General features: G+C 39.0%; 1 protein-coding gene across 1 annotated transcript in view; it reads right to left on the reverse strand.

The window, feature by feature from the left end:
* The window catches only part of col5a3a (collagen, type V, alpha 3a), a 45132-nt gene that overhangs the window by 16424 nt on the left and 3493 nt on the right, over positions 1–25215 (reverse strand). The window contains exons 2-30 of the mRNA XM_072368399.1: positions 17787–17951; positions 17220–17433; positions 16593–16755; positions 11948–12070; positions 10212–10649; positions 9295–9414; positions 9079–9195; positions 8933–8986; positions 8781–8822; positions 8368–8430; positions 7526–7600; positions 7273–7356; positions 7041–7097; positions 6678–6731; positions 6499–6552; positions 6320–6373; positions 5763–5816; positions 5457–5510; positions 4877–4921; positions 3624–3677; positions 3405–3449; positions 3148–3201; positions 2672–2716; positions 2271–2324; positions 1595–1639; positions 1196–1249; positions 538–582; positions 345–398; positions 125–232 (exon numbers count right to left, since the gene is read on the reverse strand). Coding sequence (XP_072224500.1) covers positions 125–232; positions 345–398; positions 538–582; positions 1196–1249; positions 1595–1639; positions 2271–2324; positions 2672–2716; positions 3148–3201; positions 3405–3449; positions 3624–3677; positions 4877–4921; positions 5457–5510; positions 5763–5816; positions 6320–6373; positions 6499–6552; positions 6678–6731; positions 7041–7097; positions 7273–7356; positions 7526–7600; positions 8368–8430; positions 8781–8822; positions 8933–8986; positions 9079–9195; positions 9295–9414; positions 10212–10649; positions 11948–12070; positions 16593–16755; positions 17220–17433; positions 17787–17951 — 2588 coding nt within the window. The remainder of the gene's footprint in view (positions 1–124; positions 233–344; positions 399–537; positions 583–1195; positions 1250–1594; positions 1640–2270; positions 2325–2671; positions 2717–3147; positions 3202–3404; positions 3450–3623; positions 3678–4876; positions 4922–5456; positions 5511–5762; positions 5817–6319; positions 6374–6498; positions 6553–6677; positions 6732–7040; positions 7098–7272; positions 7357–7525; positions 7601–8367; positions 8431–8780; positions 8823–8932; positions 8987–9078; positions 9196–9294; positions 9415–10211; positions 10650–11947; positions 12071–16592; positions 16756–17219; positions 17434–17786; positions 17952–25215) is intronic.

Genomic DNA, 25215 nt, shown 5'->3' on the forward strand with positions numbered 1-25215 from the left:
TATGTTGTTAGCATAAATAAATAAATAATAGTTTCTTAACTTGACTGTCTGTTTAACCCCCCTATCCCCAGGCTTTGGGACCCAATCTGGTCTTGTATTGAAAATGTACTTTTTTAAAACATACCTTCTCCCCAGCTATCCCAGAGAGTCCTGGCTCTCCCAGGAGTCCTGACTGACCCTTCGGACCCTCTGGTCCATCCTCTCCGTGAGGACCAGGAGCTCCATTATCACCCTAAAGTAAAAAAAAAAGACAAAAATAATAATGGGGGTAACAATTTCACTTACTTTGTAAAACATCAACTGAGAAACAATGACACTGACAGACTATTAGAGGGAATTCTCACCCTGTCTCCCTTGATGCCCATGTCACCTTTAAGACCAGGGAAGCCATCCTCGCCCTGAAATGCAATGAGAAGAGGCGATGTCCAGTGTCTGCTTTTAAATTGCATCATTACAATTTGTCAAACATGCTTAAAGTGACAAACCACAGTTTGACAACAAGCAAAACAATAAAAGCTCATCATCTTGTTCTCTCACCTTTTCTCCTTTGCTTCCCTTTAGACCCCTGACTCCATCTGCCCCCTGTGAAATACAGGAATAAACAAAAACAGAGCTCACAAGCACATTCTCAGGAAAAAAATCCTCACGTTATCTGTATTTCACTTACATTTCCAGAAATAACACATCCTAAAACACTAAAATCATATGTAATAGTGTAATCTTTAAACTAGTAATATTTATACTAGTAATATTTTCTTTTTAAATAACTTTGCTTTGTTAGAGAGCTTTATTTGATTTTAACATTAATTTCATACAATTTGTTTGCCAAAAAGGTCAGGTTTTGCCTGAGGAATGTTTAGCCAAACTCCCAGATAAAATATTACTAAATCAAACACTGAGCAAAAAGCCATTTCACTTATTCAAAGCCCACTCAGCCAAAATGGACTTCTGTACTCCTATACACACAACTCTGCTGTGTCTGACTCCACATTTCTCCTACACATCAAATGTTCCTCACTCTATTGTTAATAGTCCCCTTGAGAACTGGGATGCTCTCCTTCTCCCTTTCACCTGTCAGTTATAGACTCAAACAGCTTGTCTGTCATAGGCAGACAAACGGGCAGAAGGAAGAGACTGAAGGAATAAATATATCAGTGGACATTACAACATAGATCAAGATGCGTTAATGTCTCACCTTGACACCACGAGTGCCTGGGTACCCAACTGGCCCCTGTGCACCTGGTAAACCCTACATGAAAAAAAAGAAAACAGGAAGATACAATGTTACCTTTTAGTATGCAGCAGCCAGAAAAAAATGCCTTTTTATTATCAAGTTTGAATGAGTAAGGCACTCTGTCACTTCATTTATGTCCCTATATTTATGGTAGAAGAAATGCAAATGACTGACATGACTGAATTCTAATGGACTAATACCATAAAGATGCTGACATTATTAGAGCACAGTGATTGTAATGGCATGGCTTATTTTGAGTAAATGCACAGTTATAAAAGGAAATAGGAAAAAAACATGATTTTGGTGTTTTAGTATCCTGCTACACCGCAGCAGATGAGCCACAGACATGCAGTTACCCACTTGGATGCCTTTTTCTCCTGGGGGGCCCTCTCTTCCTGGGTGACCCTGTAGCAAGAAAACAAATATCAGATTGTAAAAGCACTGCTGGAAACACACATTTTCTCTGTCACCTGTTAATAGAATTTTCCAAATGCAACCAACAAATGAAAAAGTGGGGAAGCACTATGAAGTATCACTGCGTCAGAAAGCTTTGCAGACCAGTGCAAGGGGCAATACGCGAAACTCATACAAATGCATTCCACTGCAATGTAAAATTAATTCCCCAAGATGAGAAAAGGCTCTCTGAGAAAAGATTTGTCGTCTTCATCCTAAATGTCACACCATTCTGGATCAACTCCAGAAAAATGCTTTTTTTGCATTCTACTGCGAGAGAACCACAGAAAATGAAAGTTGTCAAATTTGGTTCTGTTGTTTACATTAGACAAGCCTCAGGGTTACGTGTATGTCTACCATTTGCTCGATAGCATTTGCTGTAAATATAGTATTATGAGTTTGTTACATTCCTTCACTGAAGGTTCAGCATGCTAACGTGTGCACAGTGGTGATGGGGTTCACTCATTCTTGGATCTTTGATGAGAACTGACATGTAGACGCTTTATTTTAATGGTACGCTGAGTTGCATGTGTGCTTGCACGAATGCATGCACTTGTGTTTTTGTGTATTTGTGCTTACTTACGGGAGGGCCATCAATGCCTGGTAGACCTTGAATGCCTTGTTTACCCTGGGGACCCTGTATAGAAAAAAAATAAAAGAGTAGAGAATACTGAACACCTCAGCATATACCTAGGGGATCACTTTTTCCAGTGGACTGCAACATATTGTCTTTTAGTCTATATTTCTTTCATTTTTAGGTCCTGCCTCACCATGTACACCAGCCTAGACTCTCTGTAGTGTCTGCAATGTCTGTGTGTATTTGTTGAGTATTGATTTCCTGTCCAGCTCTGTCTTGTTTGAATGGTAGCCAGAACTGACTGGATCATACTGTCCTGCCTGGCCTACCTCCCCTTGGTGTGTGACGACAGGGGTCATAAGATCACAGGTTTAATTCTAAAATTAAGTGAGATACATGCTACCTACCTTCTCTCCTGGTAATCCAATGGGACCTTGAGGACCAGGAAAGCCCTGGAACGAAATAAAGCTTGAATTGCATTGTGTCCCAAGGTTTGATGCTGCTTGCATTTTTATGCGTGCAATCACAGTGTGTCAGAATAATGGACAGCATGGGGAGTGGAGCATATTGTTGACATGCTGGCAAACTGAATATGATTCACATTGCTTTGCATGAGAGCCTTCAGATTTAAATACTTTTCAGTATCATGCAAGGGGATAATTATCATTTTCTACACAGCCAGAGAAATTAGTAAACCTACATTAGAAAAAGTACACCTTCAGTAAAAATCTAAATAGGAAAAAACACAAACAAGACAGCAAGTGACTGCAACTGATCTGGCAATTTCTAGTGTATGTTGAGAACTTCTGTGAATTCACTGAACATATAATAGTCAGATTATTTCTTATAGCAACAGGAGTTTTTTTCAGTGTAACTGCAGTACCTGAACTCCTGGATTTCCTTGTTGACCTGGGGGCCCTATCTCTCCAGGTGGACCCTAAGAATGGATAAAATGGTGATTACACACTGTTTACACATGCTCTTAATCATAAGTTTGTATCCAGTGACTTGCTATCCATCTCAACAAAGGATAACTCTCTGGCTAATGTTTCTATATCTAAACAGTTAAAAAAGCTACATGCTCATTTTCATATTCAACCCCTGATGATGTACAATAACCCTTAAAGTAGGAAGACTAACCAGGTTGCCTTTTGACCCTTGTATTCCATCAATTCCTTGAATCCCCTGAAAAAAAATGGGCACAGATTAAATGTCAGATTTTAATGGATGATACTGAGTCCAAAAGCTTTGTTCTTCATCTTCAGAGGCATAATTATGATTCCATGCACTGAAGAACCTTTTATAGAGTTGAAGAGACTGAATGGCTCTGATCCTGTAATCAAGGTGATGTTTACTTACCGGTTGGCCAGGTGGGCCAGGAGGCCCCCTTGGCCCAACAAGACCTCGAGTACCCTAGAGAGAAAGCACAGCAAAGAGTTAGCAGCTAACCTGCATTCATGATGAGACTTAATGAGTGTGGAAAGCTAACCCATAAATCAAAACTAAAGAGAGGGAAAAATAAAAAACAGCGAGAGAAAGATTGTTTATTTTAGTTTGTGAATGTATGGCTTGTTTGTATGTGATCATCATAAAGAGTGTGCTAGCCTGTTTGAGCGAGTGTGTTTGTGTGATCTGTTTTTGTCAGCCTCCCTCTTTGTAGGCCGGCCAAGCCACCTGTTCCATAGCCACATCTGTGATCTCCAGGGAAGTGATTGATATGGAAATATAATCATTCAGGCCAGGATTTTATCTCTTACCATGCTGACACTCCTCACTAAATCTATCTCATCTCATTCACCACCAACCAAAATTCTATCCTGTATTTCTCTCCTGCTGTCTCACTTGTCCCTTCCCTTTCTCTTTCTCATCAAAACAGCTAACAACCAATGGCTTTGTGTTTTAAAACAGTTTTTCTAACATAGCCTATGGCAGCTCTATTTCCTCAAGCACTGAGTGGTCCATTTGGAGGGACAGAACCCTGCTGATCTGTAACCTCACCTACTGGGAGAAAGATAGAGAGTGAGTCATAACCAATTAACCAGTTTTCACAGCACATACACAAAAACAATGACACTTTTTTCAGCAGAGCTATTAAACTTGGGCCCACTAGAAGACAGTCAGCATTTGGATCACTGGGAAACCACAGATGTAATCTATGGTGACAGAATTTAAATGAATATTGAAGTGTGACACCTTTTCTCTTCTAATGCCAGAGTTAACACTGTAGCAGTTTCCCTTTTATAAGATGTGACCACCTTATGCTATTGTTCAGTGTTTCTATTGTGTTTACACAAGCAAAAAGAAAAAGCAGATTTTGTATTTGTGGAAGCTCTGTTGTATGATTTTTGGCAGAAACTTGGAGATCTGGAGCTAAAATCTGCGGAGGGTTTGTTGTGGAAATCACTCCGTTATTTTTGCACAAACAAATGGGGTTACGTGTATGTCTATATTTTTGAGAACCCGATGCACACATTAAACAAATGCATTCTCTCCATCAATTGCTAATCTAATTTTCATGTAAACAAATTGTAACGATAGAATATTTCCATGTAAAGGCATGCTGTGATGTATTTCTATAGGAAACATTTTACTTTCTCACTATGGGTACTCACAGGTTCACCCGGTTGCCCTCTTGGTCCGACAGGTCCATCAGATCCCTAAAATAAACAATAAAGAAACTAATTCAACATACATCTCTTTCAACTATTTGATTTAACCTTTGGTGTGGGTTAATATGTATCCCCACAGGTTGTGAAAACTGCTCAATAAAGGAATTCGCTGACTGACAGATAAGCCTCAACTATCTTGGAGCAAAGATTAATAGTCCACCCTCTAAGACTTCACCCGTATGCCTGCATATATTGATATTATGCTGACAGTGCTTCTGGTTTTCATATTTTCAGTTCGGGATGCACTAGCTACAGTAGCTTTCATGTGTTTTGCAGACGTTCATGCTGAATGAACTCAAGCCAACACAGTGAAGTTAATAATTTAGAGGTTTATGACTTGATTTCTCTAAGGCCTGTTTAGGCCTGTGGGACTTCACCATCTAAAAGGTTTATAGAGTTAACTCATTTATCTGAAAAGAATTTTCATTTTAAATGTGTGTAATGGTGAAATTAAGTAAAACTTATCAGTCTTCTGGCATCGTTGACTGAAAAAAATATATTTTGGAAAGAATAGTGCGCCAACCTTCTCTCCTTGCTCTCCAACAGGCCCATGAGGGCCAGGCTTCCCTCTGTCCCCCTACAAGATAAAAGCATTAATCTCAAACCTCTCAGGATTTTTGGATTGGCCTGCTTTAGCACAGCAGTATTGAGCAGATGCCTTTTTTGTGCACTGTCATCAAAAAAACCAAAACAATCATCGTAATCATAAAATGCAAATAAACATCTGCCATATGATTTGTAAAGAATTCATGCATGTCATGTTAGCATGTTGGTGTCTGAATGACTAAATAAATACAGTGACAATGTCAAATTACCAAATCAAACTCACTCTGTGTCCCTTGTTTCCCGGGAGACCTGGCAGACCGTCAAAACCCCTGTCACCCTGGGAAGTAAAAGAGAGGAAGTGCATTAAACCCTGAAAAACATACACATACGCTAATGTGTAAACATTAGCAGAATTGTACTGAAAGTCTCCCCTGACAGTTTCCCATCTGCTCTGAGAGTGTCAGGGAGGGAGAGCTTTCAGATTAGCTGTAGGTCCGCAAAAATGCTGCACTGAGTGATAACGACTCTGTTCTGTCGGACCAAACATCAGAGGAGACTGATTTATTTGTTAAGCCCTTCCTGCAGCTGTTATATATTGAGCTGCCTTGTTGTCAATATCATGCAATAAGCTGGGAGCTGTTCAATACCTAAAGACTTACACTTGCAAGTGGAGATAGTTGGTTATTGTTAAAGAGATTTTACTAATCTCAGTTTATTGCCCGTGACGGACTAAATACTTGTTTCACACTGGAACACAAAATCAATGGGTTATTGGTGCAGCATATTAAGCTGTGACTATTACAATCACAGTGTTGTGCAGTATCATCTCAAAAGACTTACCTTTGAACCTGTTTCACCTGGAGCTCCACGACCTCCATCCACACCTGCACGTCCCTATAGAATATCCAATCCAGTTAACAAGGATTCTCCTTTACAGTACATAAAACATTTACATTTATCACAAAATGCAGTTAGAGTATTTTTTGACTTGGAACCCTATAATACTCAAGGTATCGCACCCTTTTGCCTGGCTTTCCCTTAATTCCAGGGGGACCTGGCAACCCGTGAGGTCCCTACATGAAATATGAAGAAAGCAAAACAAATGGGAAAATGTGTAAAAAGGAAAGCAAAAGGACAAAAGGAAACCAATATTGTAACAAAAAAAGGGTTGTGGTAGCAGTGACTGATCTAGTCTTACAAAGGGGCCAGTGTCTCCTTGGTTTCCTTTGAGCCCAGATGGACCTGGAACCCCCTTCAAAAAGAAAGAAACAACAAAAAAAATGTTTTCATTTGACAAAAGAAAGAGAAGGAAGTTAATTTTTTTCCAAATATGTGAAAAAAACGGAAAGCAAGCCATAAAAACCAATGTTTATTTTTATAATTGTTCATTTCTGCAGTTTTAATTGATAAATAAAGACATTGAACATGCATAGTGATAAGCTTAGGATTAGAGAGAAGAGTTTAAAGTTTGAGTCTGAGTCTGAGCTGGTCGATTGCAAAGATTAGATGTTGGACAACTCAGTGAGGTGTAAATTCAGTCCCAGTCAGAAGGGTGCCTTACCAGTGGTCCTGGTCGCCCCGTCAGACCCAGTGGACCTGGAGGCCCCATTAGTGACAGCTGCAAGAAAACCACAGCTGTGTAGTTTATTCAATTTACTTTTAACCAAGCTAGGCACCTTTCACTTTTGATTAGAATTAAATTGTCCACACACAACTTAAAATGACCATCTGATCACGCTTGATGTTGCAATATAGCATGATGGCACCAAAGTATGGGTTTCTGTGAAGTGTACCTTGGTCTGTTGCAGAATAGCCTGCGCTTGCGCCTCTTGGGGAGACACCACTGGTCCCTTCTGTGAATCACCTCCATACTGAAACTGGTGGCAAGGAAAAGGAGGAGTCAGGTCCCACTGCAGGATCCCCCAAATGTAAATGAAGATCAATCAAACAGCCCCCCCTTGTGGTCATGTTACCACACCACATAAAAACAAAGTGTGCTCAGTGTGTGTTTGCTTGTGCATGTCTGAGTGTCCTATAAGGTCTCACTGGTAGCATCAACAGGGTTCCTGGAGGACCTGGGATCCCATCAACCCCAGCAAGACCAGGGCGTCCTGGAGGACCCTAAAAAGAGAAGACAAGAAAAGGGTTAAGGATCGTGTATTTTGCTTGTAGTGTATTGTACACGGACTGAAGTCTTGGGAACTGATCTACCTTTTGGAACGGAAAGCAATAATGGAAATGATAACATTTTGAGAGAAACACTTTGTTTAAGATTAGGGATATGATTAGGCTATTAATGCCTTAGGTTTGGGTAAAGCTCCAGGAAATTAATGTAAGACAGGACTTGGTTGGAAAAGAGCTCACTTTGGCAGATGTTTGGCCCATCTGCCAATGAACAATCTAACTCACGATGACTCATCTGTATTCGTGAACATGGTGAACATGTTTCAGTGCACTTATTTGTATGTTAATTCTTTTTGTGTCACTTATGTAAACAAGTGCCATTACAAAGAAAACATAAGCTCAGTGTTACGGTTTATAAACTGTCTTTTCTGTCAACTTTGAAGATGACAGAGCATCTGTCAGTGTGTTTATGCACTTTTCCATCCTGATGATACGTTGACAAAAATACTCATCACACAAACACACACACAGACATACATATACAAACAAAAAATAACTAAATCGGTTCACACATGTGAGTCAACATCCTTCCCTGAACTCCAGCAGGGTCAAGAGGACATTGAAATCCAACAGACATGTTTCAGTTTAAGGGCAAATCTGAATCTACTGTTTCTGACCCTCAGGTGAAAGGGTGAAATTAAAGTCAAACTCTCCCACTTAAAATTCACCCTGTGAGCTATAGTAGGTTCATAAGCCACACTTACCATTTCACCTGGATCTCCCATGGGTCCTGGAGGGCCTCTTGGTCCAGATGGGCCGGCAAGCCCCTGTAAAGGATACACTAACAGCACTCAGAAAAGCATTAAAGAACATGGTCATGTTGTAGCTTAGATTTAGATCAAACATAATCAAATTCTGATCCTCCAAATTCTTAACAAAAATCCTCTAAAATCTCCTGATCTGCTTATTTGTAATTATGCCATGCCCCCCTTCATGTACAAACAAAACCGAATATGAATAACATTATATTACCATCGCTGTGATGCAGAGTTTTTATCTTTCCCTGAAAGTCATTTTACAACGTCCAAAAATACTGCAGTTGCCTTTTGACGGCAACAATCCACATTATCAAGAGCTTTTGACCTTATCTGGACAGTTAAGAAAAAGACTGGCTTACCTCTGGGCCTGGTAGACCTGGGGGTCCTTCCACTAATGTACCCTTGAAATAAGCACAGACTGACTGTAATGCACATTAAGAGAATATTAAGCTGTTCCCAAGCTCATAACTAGAACTGGTAGACTATTCATTAAATGCCTCTAGCAACTCACCGGTTCAATAATAGCTGGCTCTCCCTTCTGGCCTTTCTCTACTCTGAGTGTAGCCTGAAGTGGTGAAACAGATGAATAGATTAGGTTAGTCAGAAATCACTTGACACAAGCAATCTAAAACGACCCAACTTATATATGAGATTTACCTCGAAATCAAATGTCTCAGCCCTTTCTCGCTCTGCAAAGTCAAAGTCGTCCTCGTATATTTCGTACTCTTCATACTCCGACACTGAGTCATTCTTCAAGTCTTCATATTCAAGAAACTGTTGAAAAGTCAGAAACTGTTTAGTAAATGAGTGAATACCAAAATAAAGGTTTTTGTTATGAAGTGAAGGCATTTCACATATTAACATTTAACCCACCTCATATTCTGTAACATTGGGGCCCAACGTTACTGTGGAAACTACAAGATCATCATGCAGGTCTCCATAAAGGTCATCCTCATACTCCACCACCGGTGGCGTCTTCACTGAGGTGTTATCCTGCAGGCCAGCACAGACTTAAGTGAGTCATAGCGAAAAAGATAGGGAGCACTGAGCACTTTCCGTGGCAAACAGTGCCTCTGTGTAAAACACATTTTGTAATGAACAAAATTCAAGTTCCCAAAGCAGGTGGATTTAATGGAAATATGTTGGTTAACTGAAATACAGGCTGGCAGGTGTGCAGTTAATTACAATGCTGGAGTGAAATTAGCTCAAGGATAAGATCAGATTCATGTGACAGCATGACAGAGACAGAAACAGAGTGAGCATTAAAAATTACTGTGACAAATAATAAACTAGCTAGGAGACATACAAAATACTCCTTGTTTAAGCTGCGAGAAAAATTGGCAAGATTTAAAAAAAGCATACTGTTGTGGCATGCTCATAGGGCAATAGTGGTTAATTTAACAAATCGTTTCACCATCTAAACCCAATATTCACCTTGAGTGAACTTCAAAACCAAGATTTATTCTTAAAAGGGAAAAACAGGAACTCTAGTGTATTACATACCAGGCTTTCATAAATATCATATGAATGTACCTCTGCATATATTCCAATAATACACAGACCTATGCATGAATTAAAATAATCCAACATTTTTTTATGTAAGATGCAGTCTTCATGTTTTCTGGCAACGATTCAGAGGTGGCAATGATTAGAATGGTGATGGTTAGTGGTGAAAAGCAACTGAAGAGGTGAGAATAGGAAGAGGTGCTCACTACAGTTAGATGATATTAGGTCCGTGACTGGTTAGAACTGCAAATGGTGGGAGGACATCTACTGATAAGTTTGTCTACCTCCTCAGTAACCTTTGATACAGGCATTGTGCTAGGTACCACAGTGGGGGCTTCAGTGGTGAAGTCAGGTTCCTGTGTGGGCATCTTCATGATGGTCTTGTCAAACACTTCAGTGGGAAAGACAGTTGTAATTGTGCTCTCAATTTCTGGCAGTTCTGAGAGCTTAAAATGATCTTGTGATTGAAACTCGGACAGTGTTGTAGTCAATCTGAGGAAGCCTTCCTCAACACCCTCCTCTTCCTGTTTTTTCCTTCTGGACCCCTTCTTGCCCTTGCCTTTGCCTTTGCCTTTGCCTTTGCCTTTGCCTTTGCCTTTGCCTTTAGAGCCCTTGTCCCTCTTCTTTTTGTTCTTTTTGCCTTTCCTGGCCTTTTTGGAGACCTCTTTTGGTTCAGCTGGCTGGTCACTCTGCATCCCAGCATCAGACTCAAGTTGAGGTTTCTTTTATGAAAACGTGGAATGCAAGATGAGGGCACAGGTAGAGGGTAGAGAAAAAACAAACACTGCTGTGAATGAAAATACAATAAAGAAAACAGCCTGCTACAAGAAAGTCAAGCAATACATACAGGCCTGGTGACACCCTTGTAGGGTCAGACACCCCACTCTGATTCCCACTGAGCTGGTGAAAACCTAGAGCAAACATGAAATGAGGGGGAACAAACACTTCTTCCAAGAAAAAGTGGAAGACATATTTGCGTGTGTGGTCAGAGGTCACTCTGTCTATGATCCTACAATGTGTGAGTGTACCATAAAAAGTAAGTAAATATGGGCTGTGTCATCTATAAGAGTGTTGTTAATTGTATATCAATGATGGGAATGGCCTCTGCCTGAAACGTACACCAAAGGTCAAGTCTGGGAAAGACATGATGTGATTCATCACTTGTAAACATGGTCAGAGTGTGGGTGAGTGTACGGAAGTAGGTCGGTCAGATGACAGATGTTGATGTCCTCTGGACTGAGAGCTCATCACTCAGCTGTAGCTCTATAAAAGCCAGCTGGAGTGACTATTGAAATGGCCTCGCACTTCATTGTTTCATCAATGGCATGCCACACCTGGTTGTGTGCTAATACATGCACATTCTTGTAATTTTACAAATACAGAAGACATAAGTGCTGAGTTAAAACTCTGTATTCCTTAAAAACCCAACCATACACCCAGCTACCTCTTTCTTCTTATATGTTTCCTTCATCACTAGAGACATGTAAAGTAATTCATAACTCTAATAGATTTATTTCTATACATGCCTTGAGGGAAGTAGGAGCTATTATATCATATTTGAGTTCTTGGCTTCTGACTCACTATATATATGTTTCTGTGTATGTGTGTGTGTGTTGCTAACAGAGCACCTGATATTAGGAATGCTTCTGTGCTGGCTGCATTTAAAAGAAGACTTTTCTGCCTTAACAGATGGTTGATCCTATCTTATTCTCTCAGTTTTCTTTTGGCAACCACCCTTTGGAACACAGAGGTCTGTTGATGCATTTGCTTGTACTCCTTTCACTACTTGGCTGGGAAGCAAGGACATTGGTGAAATAAGTAGAAGCTTTTTGTGTTGTTTAAATGTTATAATAAATCACAGGGCCTCGAAAAAAGATTCCCAGGCAAAACTGAAACACAAACCATGTCTCTGTTGCTAATTTAAATGCGTCATATGCTTCATCATATAAACCGTGGAAGACCTGTACAAATTCGTGAGTTTTTCCAGTTATCACTGCTTACTCCTTGTGGCAGTACTGACCTCTGGCAGGCCTATGGATTGGCTGATTTGTGGCAAAGCTGAGTCGCAGTCTGGTATGTAGTTAACACAGTAGTTAGCAGCAGCCTGGGGGTCTTCCACAATTAGAAGTTGTTGAATATCTCCCTGAAATAAAGAAATCAAAAAGAGACCACCTTATTCAAACAATGACAACAACAGAGACTACTGCTGCAAAGTGAAAAGACATTTTGGAAGGACACCACTACAGAGACAAACAGCACAACTGTATAAATAGATGTAAAGCAAAGTGTAATGAAATACCTTGTTCAAACTGGTACAGGTGCAACTGACTACTGCTCACACTGCTCTCATAAGTGCAGGAGGGACCTCACATTGTAAATGAAAGAGTCAAATAGTTCCCACAAAACAGGACCTTTCATTTCTCATACTATTCTGCAGGCACAGTCAGAGCATATATTCAAACACGCAGCCCAGCACCTGTGCTGACTTTAGCGTCTTTACACTCAACATTCTTCAACAGTATTACATTATTCTTTGTGGCAGTCTTGAAGGATTATGGATTCATGCTTCAAAGGAAAATTGTTTTATTTAATAATGACTAATTCATCAAGGACAAACCAAACACAAAGCCTCAAATCTTACTAAATGAATATTCAATTTGAAGACTATAGCAACAGCCAAACATTTTTTACTGAAGAGCATTTGCCATTATTTCCCATTTTATAGGATAAATGATAGATAAAATCTAAACCTGGTCTAAAACAATACCTTGATACTCCCAAAGAAAGAAAAACAGGTTTTCTTTCTCATTTTTGCAAATCAAAAGTCAGAAAGCCAAGCAGCATAGATGCAATGCAGGCAGCCACAAAGCTCAGTGTTTGACAAATTTGGATAAAATGAATAAAGTATGTAAAATATTAGCATATAACTGAGAAGCCACTGCAAACATTGTCAGGGACATCAAGGATGTTATCCAAGGACAGCTAAGCAGCTATTTGTGATCAATTAAGTTGGATTAACTTCTTGATGTTGTGGTAATTATCGTCCCATTGTTTTAGCAGCTAGAGGTGAAATAAATCCAAATACTGTTTTTCCCTCACCCAACAGTAGCTCTCATGTCTTCTGATATAACTCAAATCAAGCTTTATTAATAGTGCACATCTATGCAAAGTCTCAATAACTGTGCACAAAACTGTAAACCTTGGAAAGACTGTTTAGTAATTTATGCTTTAATACATCAAACATGAAAGGAGATGTTATCCACTTATCCTTTTTTCTTCCTGTTTTGGCCAAAAACCAGAGTCAGGCAAACAAAAGTACCCCACTCTCAGGTCTGAGACAAAGTGGAACAGCAAGAAGGAACTAATCATATCCAAAGACAATGTTTTTTTTCTGCTTGTTTGCCTAACAGGGACTATTAAGAAACACAAGTTTTAAACTTATTCATGTGTGTGTCACCATTCTCTATCTCGTGTATGATAGGGAAAGGACTTCAAAAGAGGACAAATAAGGAAACAGCTCAGCTGAATCCACAATTTTCTGCACACGTACATGGTTTTGTTGGCAAAAGACTTGTTCGTGTTCTCTATTTCTGCCTGCTGCTTGCAATAAGATGTGTGGTCCAGCAAGCCAGCAATCATACTGCTTCACCAAATCACAAAAAAACTGGGCCTTCACTGAGGAGTTTTTACTCTCTTTTGCCAAGCCTTAATCAGATCTCATACTCTGAAAAATAGACTGCTTTCTTGTGTGCATGACAGTTTTTGTGGTCCTCATTTTCTTAAGATGCAACAGATGCTACCCAAAAGCAGCTGGCCACTAACGTGTATAAGTCCTTATTGAAGCAAAACATGACTTAAATGTACTCGTCCAGTTTGTGAGGTAAGGTAATCTGAATAAAGCTGCTCTTTAATGATGTGCTTCACAAGGCACTGTTTCAACATGTCTAAAGCGCTGAGCCAAAAAGAATGTATTGCTTATTCCTAATTGAGACAGAATGTATCAGAATTTTCTAACAAATAACTGCAGGGCTGGATCTTATCTATGCAGTCAGCATATTGGAGGCACAGGGGCACACAGCAACTGAGAAGGAGCATAACCAGACTTACTGTTTGCTTTAAAGCAAATGCAAGCAGAGTGTTAAGTTTAAACAGAAAACTTCTGTAATCATTTGTAGGCAATCTGGAAGCAATAGACACATTCGTGGCTGACCACAGTCCACACGCTCCCACGCTAAGCTCCCATGGAGGGACAACTGGGCCGGAACACTGGCCTCCTCCTGAGAACAAGGGCCTGGGAACAGAGGCCCAGAGGTCAGCCTCTTTAACTTCTCTCCCCACTGTACCAGCCTCACCCAAGATGTTAAAATATAAAAAACAAAAATCAATTCAATGTAAAAAATCTTTTTTGGAAATCATTCATATGTTCCAAAGAAAAGATTTCAAGACTCAGATGGATTAGTACATATGACCACAAACAAATTACATTGATTGGACTAAAGGATGATTCTGGTCTGCAGTGTATGAGTAATCACCACAAATCTGACACCATCATCATCATGTCTCTTCATACATGATGATAAATAAGGGTATGGGAGTGTTTTTGGAGTGAAGCCAAAGATTTGTGGGCCTCATTCACTTCTGAAATAGGAAATTTATAGAACCCACAAGGAGACACATTTCTCATATCAGGCAGGATATAAAGTAATTAAATAAACTGAGAAGCCAGTTATTGTCTATAAGGAAGAAAGAGGAAGGGAGTGGAGAGTAACAGCATGGCTTGCGAGGGCAACTGAGGTGAAGTGAGGGAATGGATAATGTGATGCTACTGTGTGAATAAGGTTAGGGAGATAGCAACAGCCAAAGGCACTTCACATCAAGACCAAAACATTGATTTCTGTTGGTGAAAATGAAGAAGTACGTGGTTTTTATCTATTGGTCATGTCAAGTCAGTTAACAAATGTAAACTGCTGCACAATAACAGAACGAGTAAAGGATCAAACGAAAAACTGATTAAACCATTTCAAATAAATAAACATTTATAACAACCATTCCTTTCTACTTTAAGTTGTAATGCAGTCCATTTTCTTTGTGAAATAAATCTAGGAAAAATGAGAGAGAGGGGGCAGAGAAGATGATTGTTTCTCTGAGCTTTAGACCTCTTACTGCTGCAAAACTGAATAACTTATCCTTCTCTATTTCCATTTTTTTCATTGCTTTACTGCTGAGCAAACACAGGACCCCGAGGACATGGAAGGGGAAGGAGCTTGAGCTGATCTCAATTTCATGCTCTTGGTGAGAGATTTAGTGGGGGCTCATTGGGAATGACAATGGAGAAGGGGCTGGCTATTATCATGGGAAGTACAGGGAATGACTGACAGTAAAGGTTGAAGCACTGAAAAAGAGGACTTGGAATCACTCCCAGAGTTTAGTTTGATGCTTTTTATGAGGGTTTTTCAGGCATATTAAGTTATCTTATCTTTTAGTTAGACATGTCCTCTGATACTGTGATTAAAAAAAAGGGCAGGTAATTTTCCTTCAAGTAGATGAGCGTAATCATCACAATACAAGGCTAAACTACACACATTCAGTCCCTAAACCCAATAAGAACGTGTCATTACTTGACTTTGAAATGAAAGTTATGAGACTGGGCGTGCTTCAACAGAATATTCCCTCCTCGCTGCTAAACATAGCTTTTTCTGCTTTTGTTCTTGGTTGACAAGTATACGATTTTATCATATACTTATCAAAAGTTCCTTGCTTTAAAGTCCAAAATAAGGATTATCTTAGCATTACCGCTATTTCACTGAAATGACTGACATATATACTGTATTATAATATATACAGTAGAGGATATACAGGATGAAGTTCAAAATGAACATTTTTCACATTTGTCCAAAATTAGGCTTGAAGTGTTTGTTGTGTAGATCATAAGAGGAATTCAAAAGAAAGCAAAAGATTAGCATTGTCTAGCATGACAACATTGTATAATTGTATCACCAAAATATCCAGATTTTAATTGCTCCACTCATCTGGAAATGCTCGAGTCAGCAGCACTGTGGATGAACTGCACTGCTAATACATTAACAAAAAGAGGCCCAAGAGGCTGACAAACAAAATAACAAGCAAGAATTTTACAGCATGTGTGAAATGTTCAGAACCTCAAAGCTGTCCAATTCGATCCTCAGCATAATACAAATTTGCTGCCAGCTAAATAATTTGTCAATCTTTTTAGTGATGTAATATATCAAATTGGGAAAGCTCAATACTAACAACCTGAAAGCAGGCATTTCACCACCTATCACAGAGGAATCTGACAAACTTTGGTCAATAGATCATCTTCCATCCTGTGCTTGTTTGGTGGGACAAAAAAAATAGCCTGATTAAATGGCCTAGTTGAGCTATAAGCATGATGTCACTTAATTGTGCATGTAAATGTGCTGAATTGCTTTCCTTTGTCTATCCCAATGCAGAAATGCACAAAAAAAATAAACAACTGGTGGCAACTACTGGCATAGTCTTGTCACAGTATCTGCAAATTCAAAGCAGAATTACCACACCTGAAAAGGCTTTAAGTGAAAACAATGAAAATACAAAAACTGAACTGGATAGGAGTAGAACTCCCAAATCAACAACTGATAATGTGCTATGCTTTTATAACACCTTACCTCAAAAACTTCTTCATCCAGCAACCTTGTTCCAAACACAGTGACACCCTCTGTGCTGACAATAGCATCGTCCCCTCGCAGCAGATCCACGGTGTCTGCCTTCTCACAATCCAAGTAAAGGGTCACAGTCTTGTCCAGCACACTGTAGGCTATCCTGTGCCATCTGAAAGATCAAAGCGAGAAAATTAACCAACAGCTGAGTGTTATGGTGGAAGTATCAAAATAGTTTTGAGGTGGCAGATTTTTGTGAATGGTGAAATTTCTATTTGCAGAATCAGGAATGTGAGCAGACTTTTTAACACCACTCAAGGAGACCAGAAGAGAATAAGAGAAGCTGTGAAAGCGTGATTTCCTTAACTGCTTTGATAAGGTCAAATCATTGCATCAAGCACTCCACAACCATCTTATTCCCTTTAAAGATACTGAGCTCAAGCAGACTGAATGAGCTGTACAGAATAAAGCAGATATGTGAGGTCCCACTCCGAGGCTTGTCAAGATTTGAAAAATGTTATACTATGTGGATAGTTATACAGTGTACCTGTTCTATTAGATACAAACATCAGCAACTGGGTCCGGTCAACTGATATCTGGTTTAGTACAGTAGTTATAGGCCATTATACTACCCACTTTCCATCTGCCAGGTTGATCTTCTTGAAGATTGGGTAAAGTTCTGGGGTGGGCTGCCCATGTTGGTCCTCATACAGGAGGACAGGTGACTGGCCCACTTCAAGTCCCAACTGCTGTACCCCCTGGTCATCATACACTGAAAGCAGAAAGAACTGGGAGCCCTTTTTAGCTCGCACTGTAGCCATTAGGGAGAAATTCTCAGGAAATTTGGAATCTGGATGAAAAGAGGAGAGGGAAGTTAAGGAGTTAGGAGTTGTTAAGTCATAAAGAAGAAAGCACAGCAGGCAGTAGACCATTTTTATAACATACCGATACCACCCACTGTCAGTAAAGATAATGAAATATTAAATAAAATTTTGCCCATGAAAGCACTGAGGGGCCAAGAGAATAAGAGACTGGAGATCAGTCATATTTCTTACAGTTTTACTGAGAATAATTCTTCACCAATGCTAAATGTTTTAGTGCTCTCTGCTATTTTTAGAAATCCTCAAGTATTCCTTTACTGAAGTTAATTGAAAGGATTTTCTGTATATAGTCTTGTAGAAAAAAAAACTGTCTAGACACTACCTGGGAATAGCTGTTTAGTGGGAGCGCTGATCTGGATCTTTTTGATCTTGAAAGCCAGGTCCGTCTCCTCTGTGCCTCTCCTGCTGGTGCAGAGACCAGCCTCCAAGGACACCCCCTCCATGGTCTCTGATAGCTCCAGCACTCGCAGAACATCAATGGGGTCGGCTGGGAATGAAAATTAAGAGAAAATGAACCATCTGCCTCTAGCTGTGGTGCAGATCGAGGAAATAAGTTGCTCTGTTATTTCATGCTCACAGAGTGTAGTTACTAGATTTATTTCTTGTTCTTATTCCCATTTCTAGCAATGGAAAGCTCTTAAAAACCCTTCTGATAGACTGAAGCTTGTAGCAGATTGCAGCAGCATGCTTTCACTCTTGTCATTTTAACACTTAAATTCTGCTAGTCTGACAGCCCCTTATGTCTCGATCAGTTAAGTGCTGGTTGTTACTGAGCTGACGAGGTGGGTTTAGTGTGGCTGGAAGCTGGTTTTAAAGTGGGGTGCCTTCCTGCTTCCTAGGAGTCGGAAGAGACAAGCTCCTCTGAGATGTGGCGGCAGGTGGCCAGGCTTCTGTGGCTGTTATTATAGGATAGGGGAGGTACGGAGTCTAACTCATAATCCTGCAGTAGCACACCTGACAGCTGACACCTGCACACTGTTCACCCTGCACAAGCTGGCAAAAAAAACATCCACATCCCATTAATCACAATCTGAATCCTTTACAATTGTATGTCTATTGGCTCTTTATATAGTCTCACTGCTACAGCCCAACAAGTCAACAAGTCAGCAAGCATTGCTTTAAATCATAAAATATTGCTTTCAAACCTTTTTATATCTTTATGCACTTTTCCTTTATTTCGGGTATTTTGTGAAAGTACAGACATGACTGAAATTAGACAGAGTGAGCCAAATTTCTGCAATGCCCTCTAGATAACTGATGAGATTCTAATGAAAACCCTTGAAACTTTAATTTATCGTTTTTTTTTTATTTATTGTTTTTGCAAGCAGGATAACCAATTAAACCAGCTGTCCAGAAACATTTATTTGGTGCAAATGTATAAATGGTCTAATTATGTTTATTGCAGCAACTGCTGCCCCTTTGGAAACGAGCTTCCTCCCTGTGGATGATTTCTGTCCTTACAACGTGCCTGTGCTTTATTTGCAGTCTGCTGTTCATGTTATTAGATGTCTGCTGATAAAGTGCTGCTGTGAGCGTTAGCCAGGATCAGAGCTTTGTGCACAGCCAGCCTCCCACCAGCTGCTACAGAGAGCCTCTCAGCACTTAGCATTCCAGGCATCTGAAACGAGGATCCTAAACCCAAATTGCCTCCTGTAGCTCTTGCTGCTCAGAGCTTGCCTTTTATTCTCCTTGTTAATTAAACATGTGGAGAGAGTTTACTTTAACCAAGACACTGCTCACAGAAAAACCCAGTGTTACGTTGTATGACATCACTTCTTTGCAAGACAAACGTTGTTTATTCAAAGGAGCTTTAACAGCTCACTCTCTCAGCTCCCACACACGATAAAGAGATTGTAAATAGGTTAAACTATTTATCATAGGCAGGTAACATACGTTACAGATCTGAAGGTATCTAAGACCTCATGGCTTTACATTTGATTTTATACAGAGTAATAAATAAGACAAATCAAATGGTTACAGACATTGCAGAAAAACAACAACTGAATCCTCAAGCTGTTCTATGCATAAGTGGCACCAATAAATGCTCAGACACAGGCAGTCAGGTAGGATAACTTTTAAATCTGCTCTATTTACACTGACAGGAGACAAAGTACCTAATGTCAAGGGATAACGTATATATGTACAAACAGACCTTAAAAAAACAGTTAAACAAAGAATGCACTGATATTACTTCCTTTTACACATATTGGAAACTATCATAGGAAGTTTTACCGTGTATGTCATACCTTAAAGAATTTAACCAACACATTCAGCTAATTAAGTTTGGCACGTGCCCAAAGCACAATCACAAACAAAGAGGAGGAATAACAACATGGTGTTAGAAGATGTAATCTCAGATCAAGTCATAGCCATCAATATGGAAGACGCTGGTCAGAGGGTTAAGCCTCATATAACAGGTCCACTGTAGCATCATCCTAATTTGAGCCATCATTCCATATGGAATGCTTTGTATTCCTGTTTTATGTTATATTGTTTAATTTTGTTGTTGTTGGCATTAGGTTTTAGACATAGATGTCATTTTGTGACAGTTTTTTTCCATTGTATATGACTTAACTATCATTGTTTCATTTTCTGTTTACAGTACTGGCATCACAACCCTACACAAATAATTCTCTGATGAATACAACTGTTCAGATTCCTCTCTGTGTACGGTACTGTGCAGTATTTACTTTCCCAGTAAACTTGTGCCCACTGTTGAAATCAGAATCTAAACATCTCAGCATGACGCACAACAGAATCTTTCATTTTTCTATTGCACAGCACTGCAAGCAGTCAGCATTTTGGTGTCAGTGACAATTTTACTGACACAAAGTGAAATATTTTGAGCAATGTTGTGATGTCCAATAAAATAGTTGTGAATTGCTTACATAGCTTAGCGAATTAAAAAAAATAATCTAGCCCAAGTTACTGAGAAAGAAACCATGTGATGCTCAAACAGTGAATGTTTGGAACTTGTGAAGATCAATACAATATGACAACTTCACTAACAATTAACTCCCAAGTTTTGATCAGCAAACCAATATGCATGTAATAATGCAAATTGTCCATAACTGAATTAACTCTTTTGAACTCATGTTTGCATGTAAATTTGAATTTACGAACAAATTGCAAATATTGCAAAATAATAATAGCAAACTGACTATTTAGGTATTTAACTTTGAATGAAACAAATGAATAACAAAAACCATCTAACAGATTGATTATGCTGGTTAAATTCTCCATCAAACTAATTGACATTTGCTTGAAGTTAGCAAGACGATTTGGCCATCCCTGTATGCTCCCATAAGGCTGTCCTAAGAAGAAAGCATGTAGAGACATGGTGCCCCAGACTGTATTTTTTTTCCTTTTTTTTGTACAAAACATGGGCAGCATCAATACAATAAATACCAAAGTATAGTTACAATATGATGTCACAAAATAATTCAAATGCTATCCATGTAATGTCCTTAATGTCATTGATAGAAGAGAAACAAACAAAAAAATAGATATACACATATGCCTCTGCACCTGAACACATATGTGCATGTATTCACTTACACCCATATGTCCAAATAATTGTAAATATTCATATATACTTAATTGCACTCACACATGCGCACATTCATAAAAAAAACATGGGGTTGCGAGTAAATCATCACTGATAACAACAATATGGTCATTTTTTTTCTTAACCAAAATAAACAAGGCATTAAGGCAGGCCATCACCTCTTCTCATGAGATAGGTCTTCCATTTTTCCCAGAGGGCATCACCTTTGTTCCTTTGTAATCTGAGACTAAAAGTCAGTAGTTCCATAGTTTGGATGTCTCTAATTATGAATTTCCACTGATTAACCGTGGAAGGTTCAGTGTTGAGCGATCTTCTTGTTATGGCTTGTTATGACTCTATTTTTAGGAGTTATCTGTCTTTCTTTGGTAGTTCAATGTCCATATTACCCAAGTACAATGATAAACAGGTATGATCAAAACTATACTGCAGGACTTCTCTAATTATGCTTTGAACTCCTTCCCAGAAGGATTTAAGAGTAGGACAGCTCCAGCATATATGTGTATGATCTGCCATACTGTGGCCACATCCTCTCCAGCATGTAGGTTGTAGTCCTGTTTGTTTAGACTTTTGCTTTGGTGTTATAAAGAATCTGATACAATCTTTCCAGGAGAAATCTCTCCACATTTGTGAGACCGTAGTGGTGATTTGTGTGTCAATTATAGTTGTCCAGTCTTCAGAAGTAATTACAGTTCCCAATTCTTTTTCCCATTTCGTCTTCATATAGTCTGTTGAGTGACCTCTTAATTCAGCTATGTGTCTGTATACTTCTCTAATGATCTTTCTGGACAGTTTTGTAATATAGCCTTTGATAAACAGTTTGGTAATACTTGATATATTTTCCTGTATAAGTCCTTTAGTGTTGTTATCAAAGTGCTGGAGTTGGTGGTACCTATAGAAATCCTGCCGAGCAAGGCCATATCTATCTGATATGGTTTTGAAGTCTATGAAATCCTGGTTATAAATAAGTAGACATAATGTGGAGAGTCCTTTTCTATCCTATTCAATGAAGCCGCCATCACTCATTCCTGGTTTGAAATCTGGATCATGGGTTGGCCACATTATAGAGAATCTAACCCACTGGCTCTGGATATCATATTGTTATCATATTTCCTTTAGGCTAGCTGAGTAGAACGTTTGTCTCTTAGTCAAAGTGGGAAACCAATACACTTGCACTTTCTCTACATCTGTTTTGATCCTACTCTCTGTGTCTCTAAATGCTCAGGCACAAAGAGGAAGAGAGGTCAGAAGGTAGTGATGTCAATAACATTCTAAATAATGTTCCTAAACTGAAGCAATGTCAGTTTAATTATACATGATCCTCAAATTTATGTCAGTCCATCCACAGCAGCTAACATAATCATTCTATTTCAAGTAATCCAAGAGTATTGCAATGTACTCATTGAATCACATAAAATAAGTTAGCTGTTGCCCGGTTAAAATCTTAGCTGTGGGCTGACAGGAGCCCATTGACCTCTGACTCTTAAAAGACAAAAAAGGAACAATCACAAGTGCCAGCAGTGCCACAGGAGAAATCTGAGACAAGCACCAGAAACTCCTTCAACAAAGACACTGCTTCTGCAGTTATCTGGAATCAAATATGCATGAAATAATTGGTATCCGATACCCAAAAACATAAAAATAAAATTAAATGAAAAATAACGTTAAAAACTGATTCATAGCAAGTGGGAAAAATTTGCATTGGACTTGCAAAGAATAAACTTTAATTGGTGTTGACACTATGTCAAAAGCTAGCTGGATACAAGAATAGCCCAAATAAAACATATACACATTTCTGTGGAGTATTTCCTAGTTTCACAATTTTCCTGCTTCTAACAAGGTATCAAGAAGAACAGCCTAGAGTAATGGATGGTTTCCATTAGTAGTCTGGATCCACGCAACATCAATAAAAGAATGTTATCTTTTCCCTGCTGTGGATCCATTAAGTCACCTTGAGTTTTGCCAATTCTTGCAGCTTCTATACATATCCTCCAGCACTGACTGTCTGTACAAGTTTTGCATGCATTTCATTAGGCTCATCATGTAATGATGTCCTTGCCTCACCTGTCAATTTATTTTCCTTCAAATGGAAAATAAGGAAGTTTGTACAAGTTTAGCAGAAATCATTGTTGTCAAGAGTACTCGGATATGACTACTGATGAACAAATATTTCCCCACCATTTAAAGCTATGTTCATTCCATCATAGTATCTCTAAGGACAGATGACTCAGTATGTTTTCCAATCACATCAAAAAGGTCAAAGTACTTGAGAAGGGGCCAAAAAGTTCAGCACTTTCATGGATGTCCGCCAGTGCTTGTTGAACGGATTTAACATGCACAGAGCATCAAACCATTAGAATACAGATACAGATCACTATGAAAATTATGCAGATTCTTAGCCATAACACATTTCTCTGACTCTCTTTCATTACCCTGGTGCTTTAATCTATGAAATTCCCACAACTGCCAAGCAGCACTGACAGACAAAAAAGATCTAACCAGTCCATCTCACAGATTGAGCTTTATTCCTAACAAATGCCACCAGACAGGCTTCATCTGTGCATCTTCTATGGTTCTTGACCCATTCTTTCCATGCTCTGTAGTCACATAACTCAGCACCATTTCAGTCATACATGTACATAATGTGTTCTCTGTATTTCTTAAACAAATGTCTCTGTAGACATGCTTCATGACTCACACCACCTACACTCCAATCCCTGCCTGAAAATACCCCTCTCTCACTAGCACAGTACTACACTGTCAAAAGCTATCGAGTCTGGGAACTGGGTGGAATTTTAACAAGGAATGAAGCCAAAAAGAAATCTGGGCAGTTAGATATTCCCATAGTATCTAGGGCCACACCCAGAAATGAGTGGAATAAAAGAACTAACATCTGAACTGCTGTTTGGAGATGTGCACATAACTTATAACCAACTTAATAACTTATAACATGTCCTCATCAAACAGAATTAAAAAATCATAGACTCACAGATATGCAACACTCACACTGTAAAAAACACTGTTGATGGAGACTTTTTTCAGAAAACTGTCAAAGGTGCCAAGCTTGAAAAAACAATGATTAATAATGAAAAAATAATGAAAGATCCAGTGCAAGTAGTTGATTAAATCCAAACACATTTTCTCTGGGGCGGTAAGAAAAGATAATCTAATAAGGACTGCATGTGACTTTCTGTCTGGGATACCAGTGCGTGCAGACAGAAACACAATGAGTTTAGGAAAACTTAAATCAAATGCACAAACAGAATATTACGACTGATAAACTAACTCGGCACACGGACACACCAGACTGAGCAAACAATCTGCATTCACTGTGGAAATTTAAAAGCACTTTGGACCTCTAGCCTTTTAAAAATCTCTCTCCAAATCATTGTATTATTTTATGTGTTGAAAAAAAGAAGCAAACTGTGGGAATTATATGGAAGGCATATTGTGAATAACAGTGGCAAGACTATACACTCTGTCAAAGCATTAATGGATTTTTGAAGTTTGAATTAAGTAACTGAGCAGCAGATATTTCCATGGCAGTGAATGCATAGTGGGTGAGTTTGTTTTCAATTGCCACTGACAGTTGAAGACCAAGTCGAGTCTTTGCACTTACACATTACACAGAACACTTTGCTATTACATAGTCCTGGTTTGAATAACAACTTTGTCCATTCTTGGTGGGGTGTGGAGTTTACATGTTCTACCTGTGCAAGCTTGGGTTTTCTCCAGGTACTCCAGCTTCTTCCCATCATCCAAAAAGATGAATGGTTAACTGGTGATTCTAAATTAACCCTTGGAGTGAGTGTAAGCATTGATGGTTGTTTGTCTCGATTGTTTGACTGTCTCTGTAATGGACTAGTGACACGTCCAGAGTGCATACACACATACACACATTAATATATATGTATACATATATATATATATATATATGGGTGGGTATATAGGTCATATCAATACATATTAGAGACAATGAAAGTGATGATGGAAGTGGCAAATAGTACCTAATATTAAAGCTTGGAACCATTTCAACCATGTAATATGTAATAGCAAAATATTATGAAATTAATACCATCAATACTTATATGATGAGCAAATGAAAGTCTGAACAATGAAAGCATTTATCAAAATTACTGAACTTGTTCAGAGTGCCGTGCTGAATGTGGGTCAGTGACTATGTCCT

Source organism: Leuresthes tenuis, unplaced genomic scaffold, assembly GCF_036924035.1.
Source record: "Leuresthes tenuis unplaced genomic scaffold, fLeuTen1.0.hap1 SCAF_17, whole genome shotgun sequence".
Taxonomy (NCBI): domain Eukaryota; kingdom Metazoa; phylum Chordata; class Actinopteri; order Atheriniformes; family Atherinopsidae; genus Leuresthes; species Leuresthes tenuis.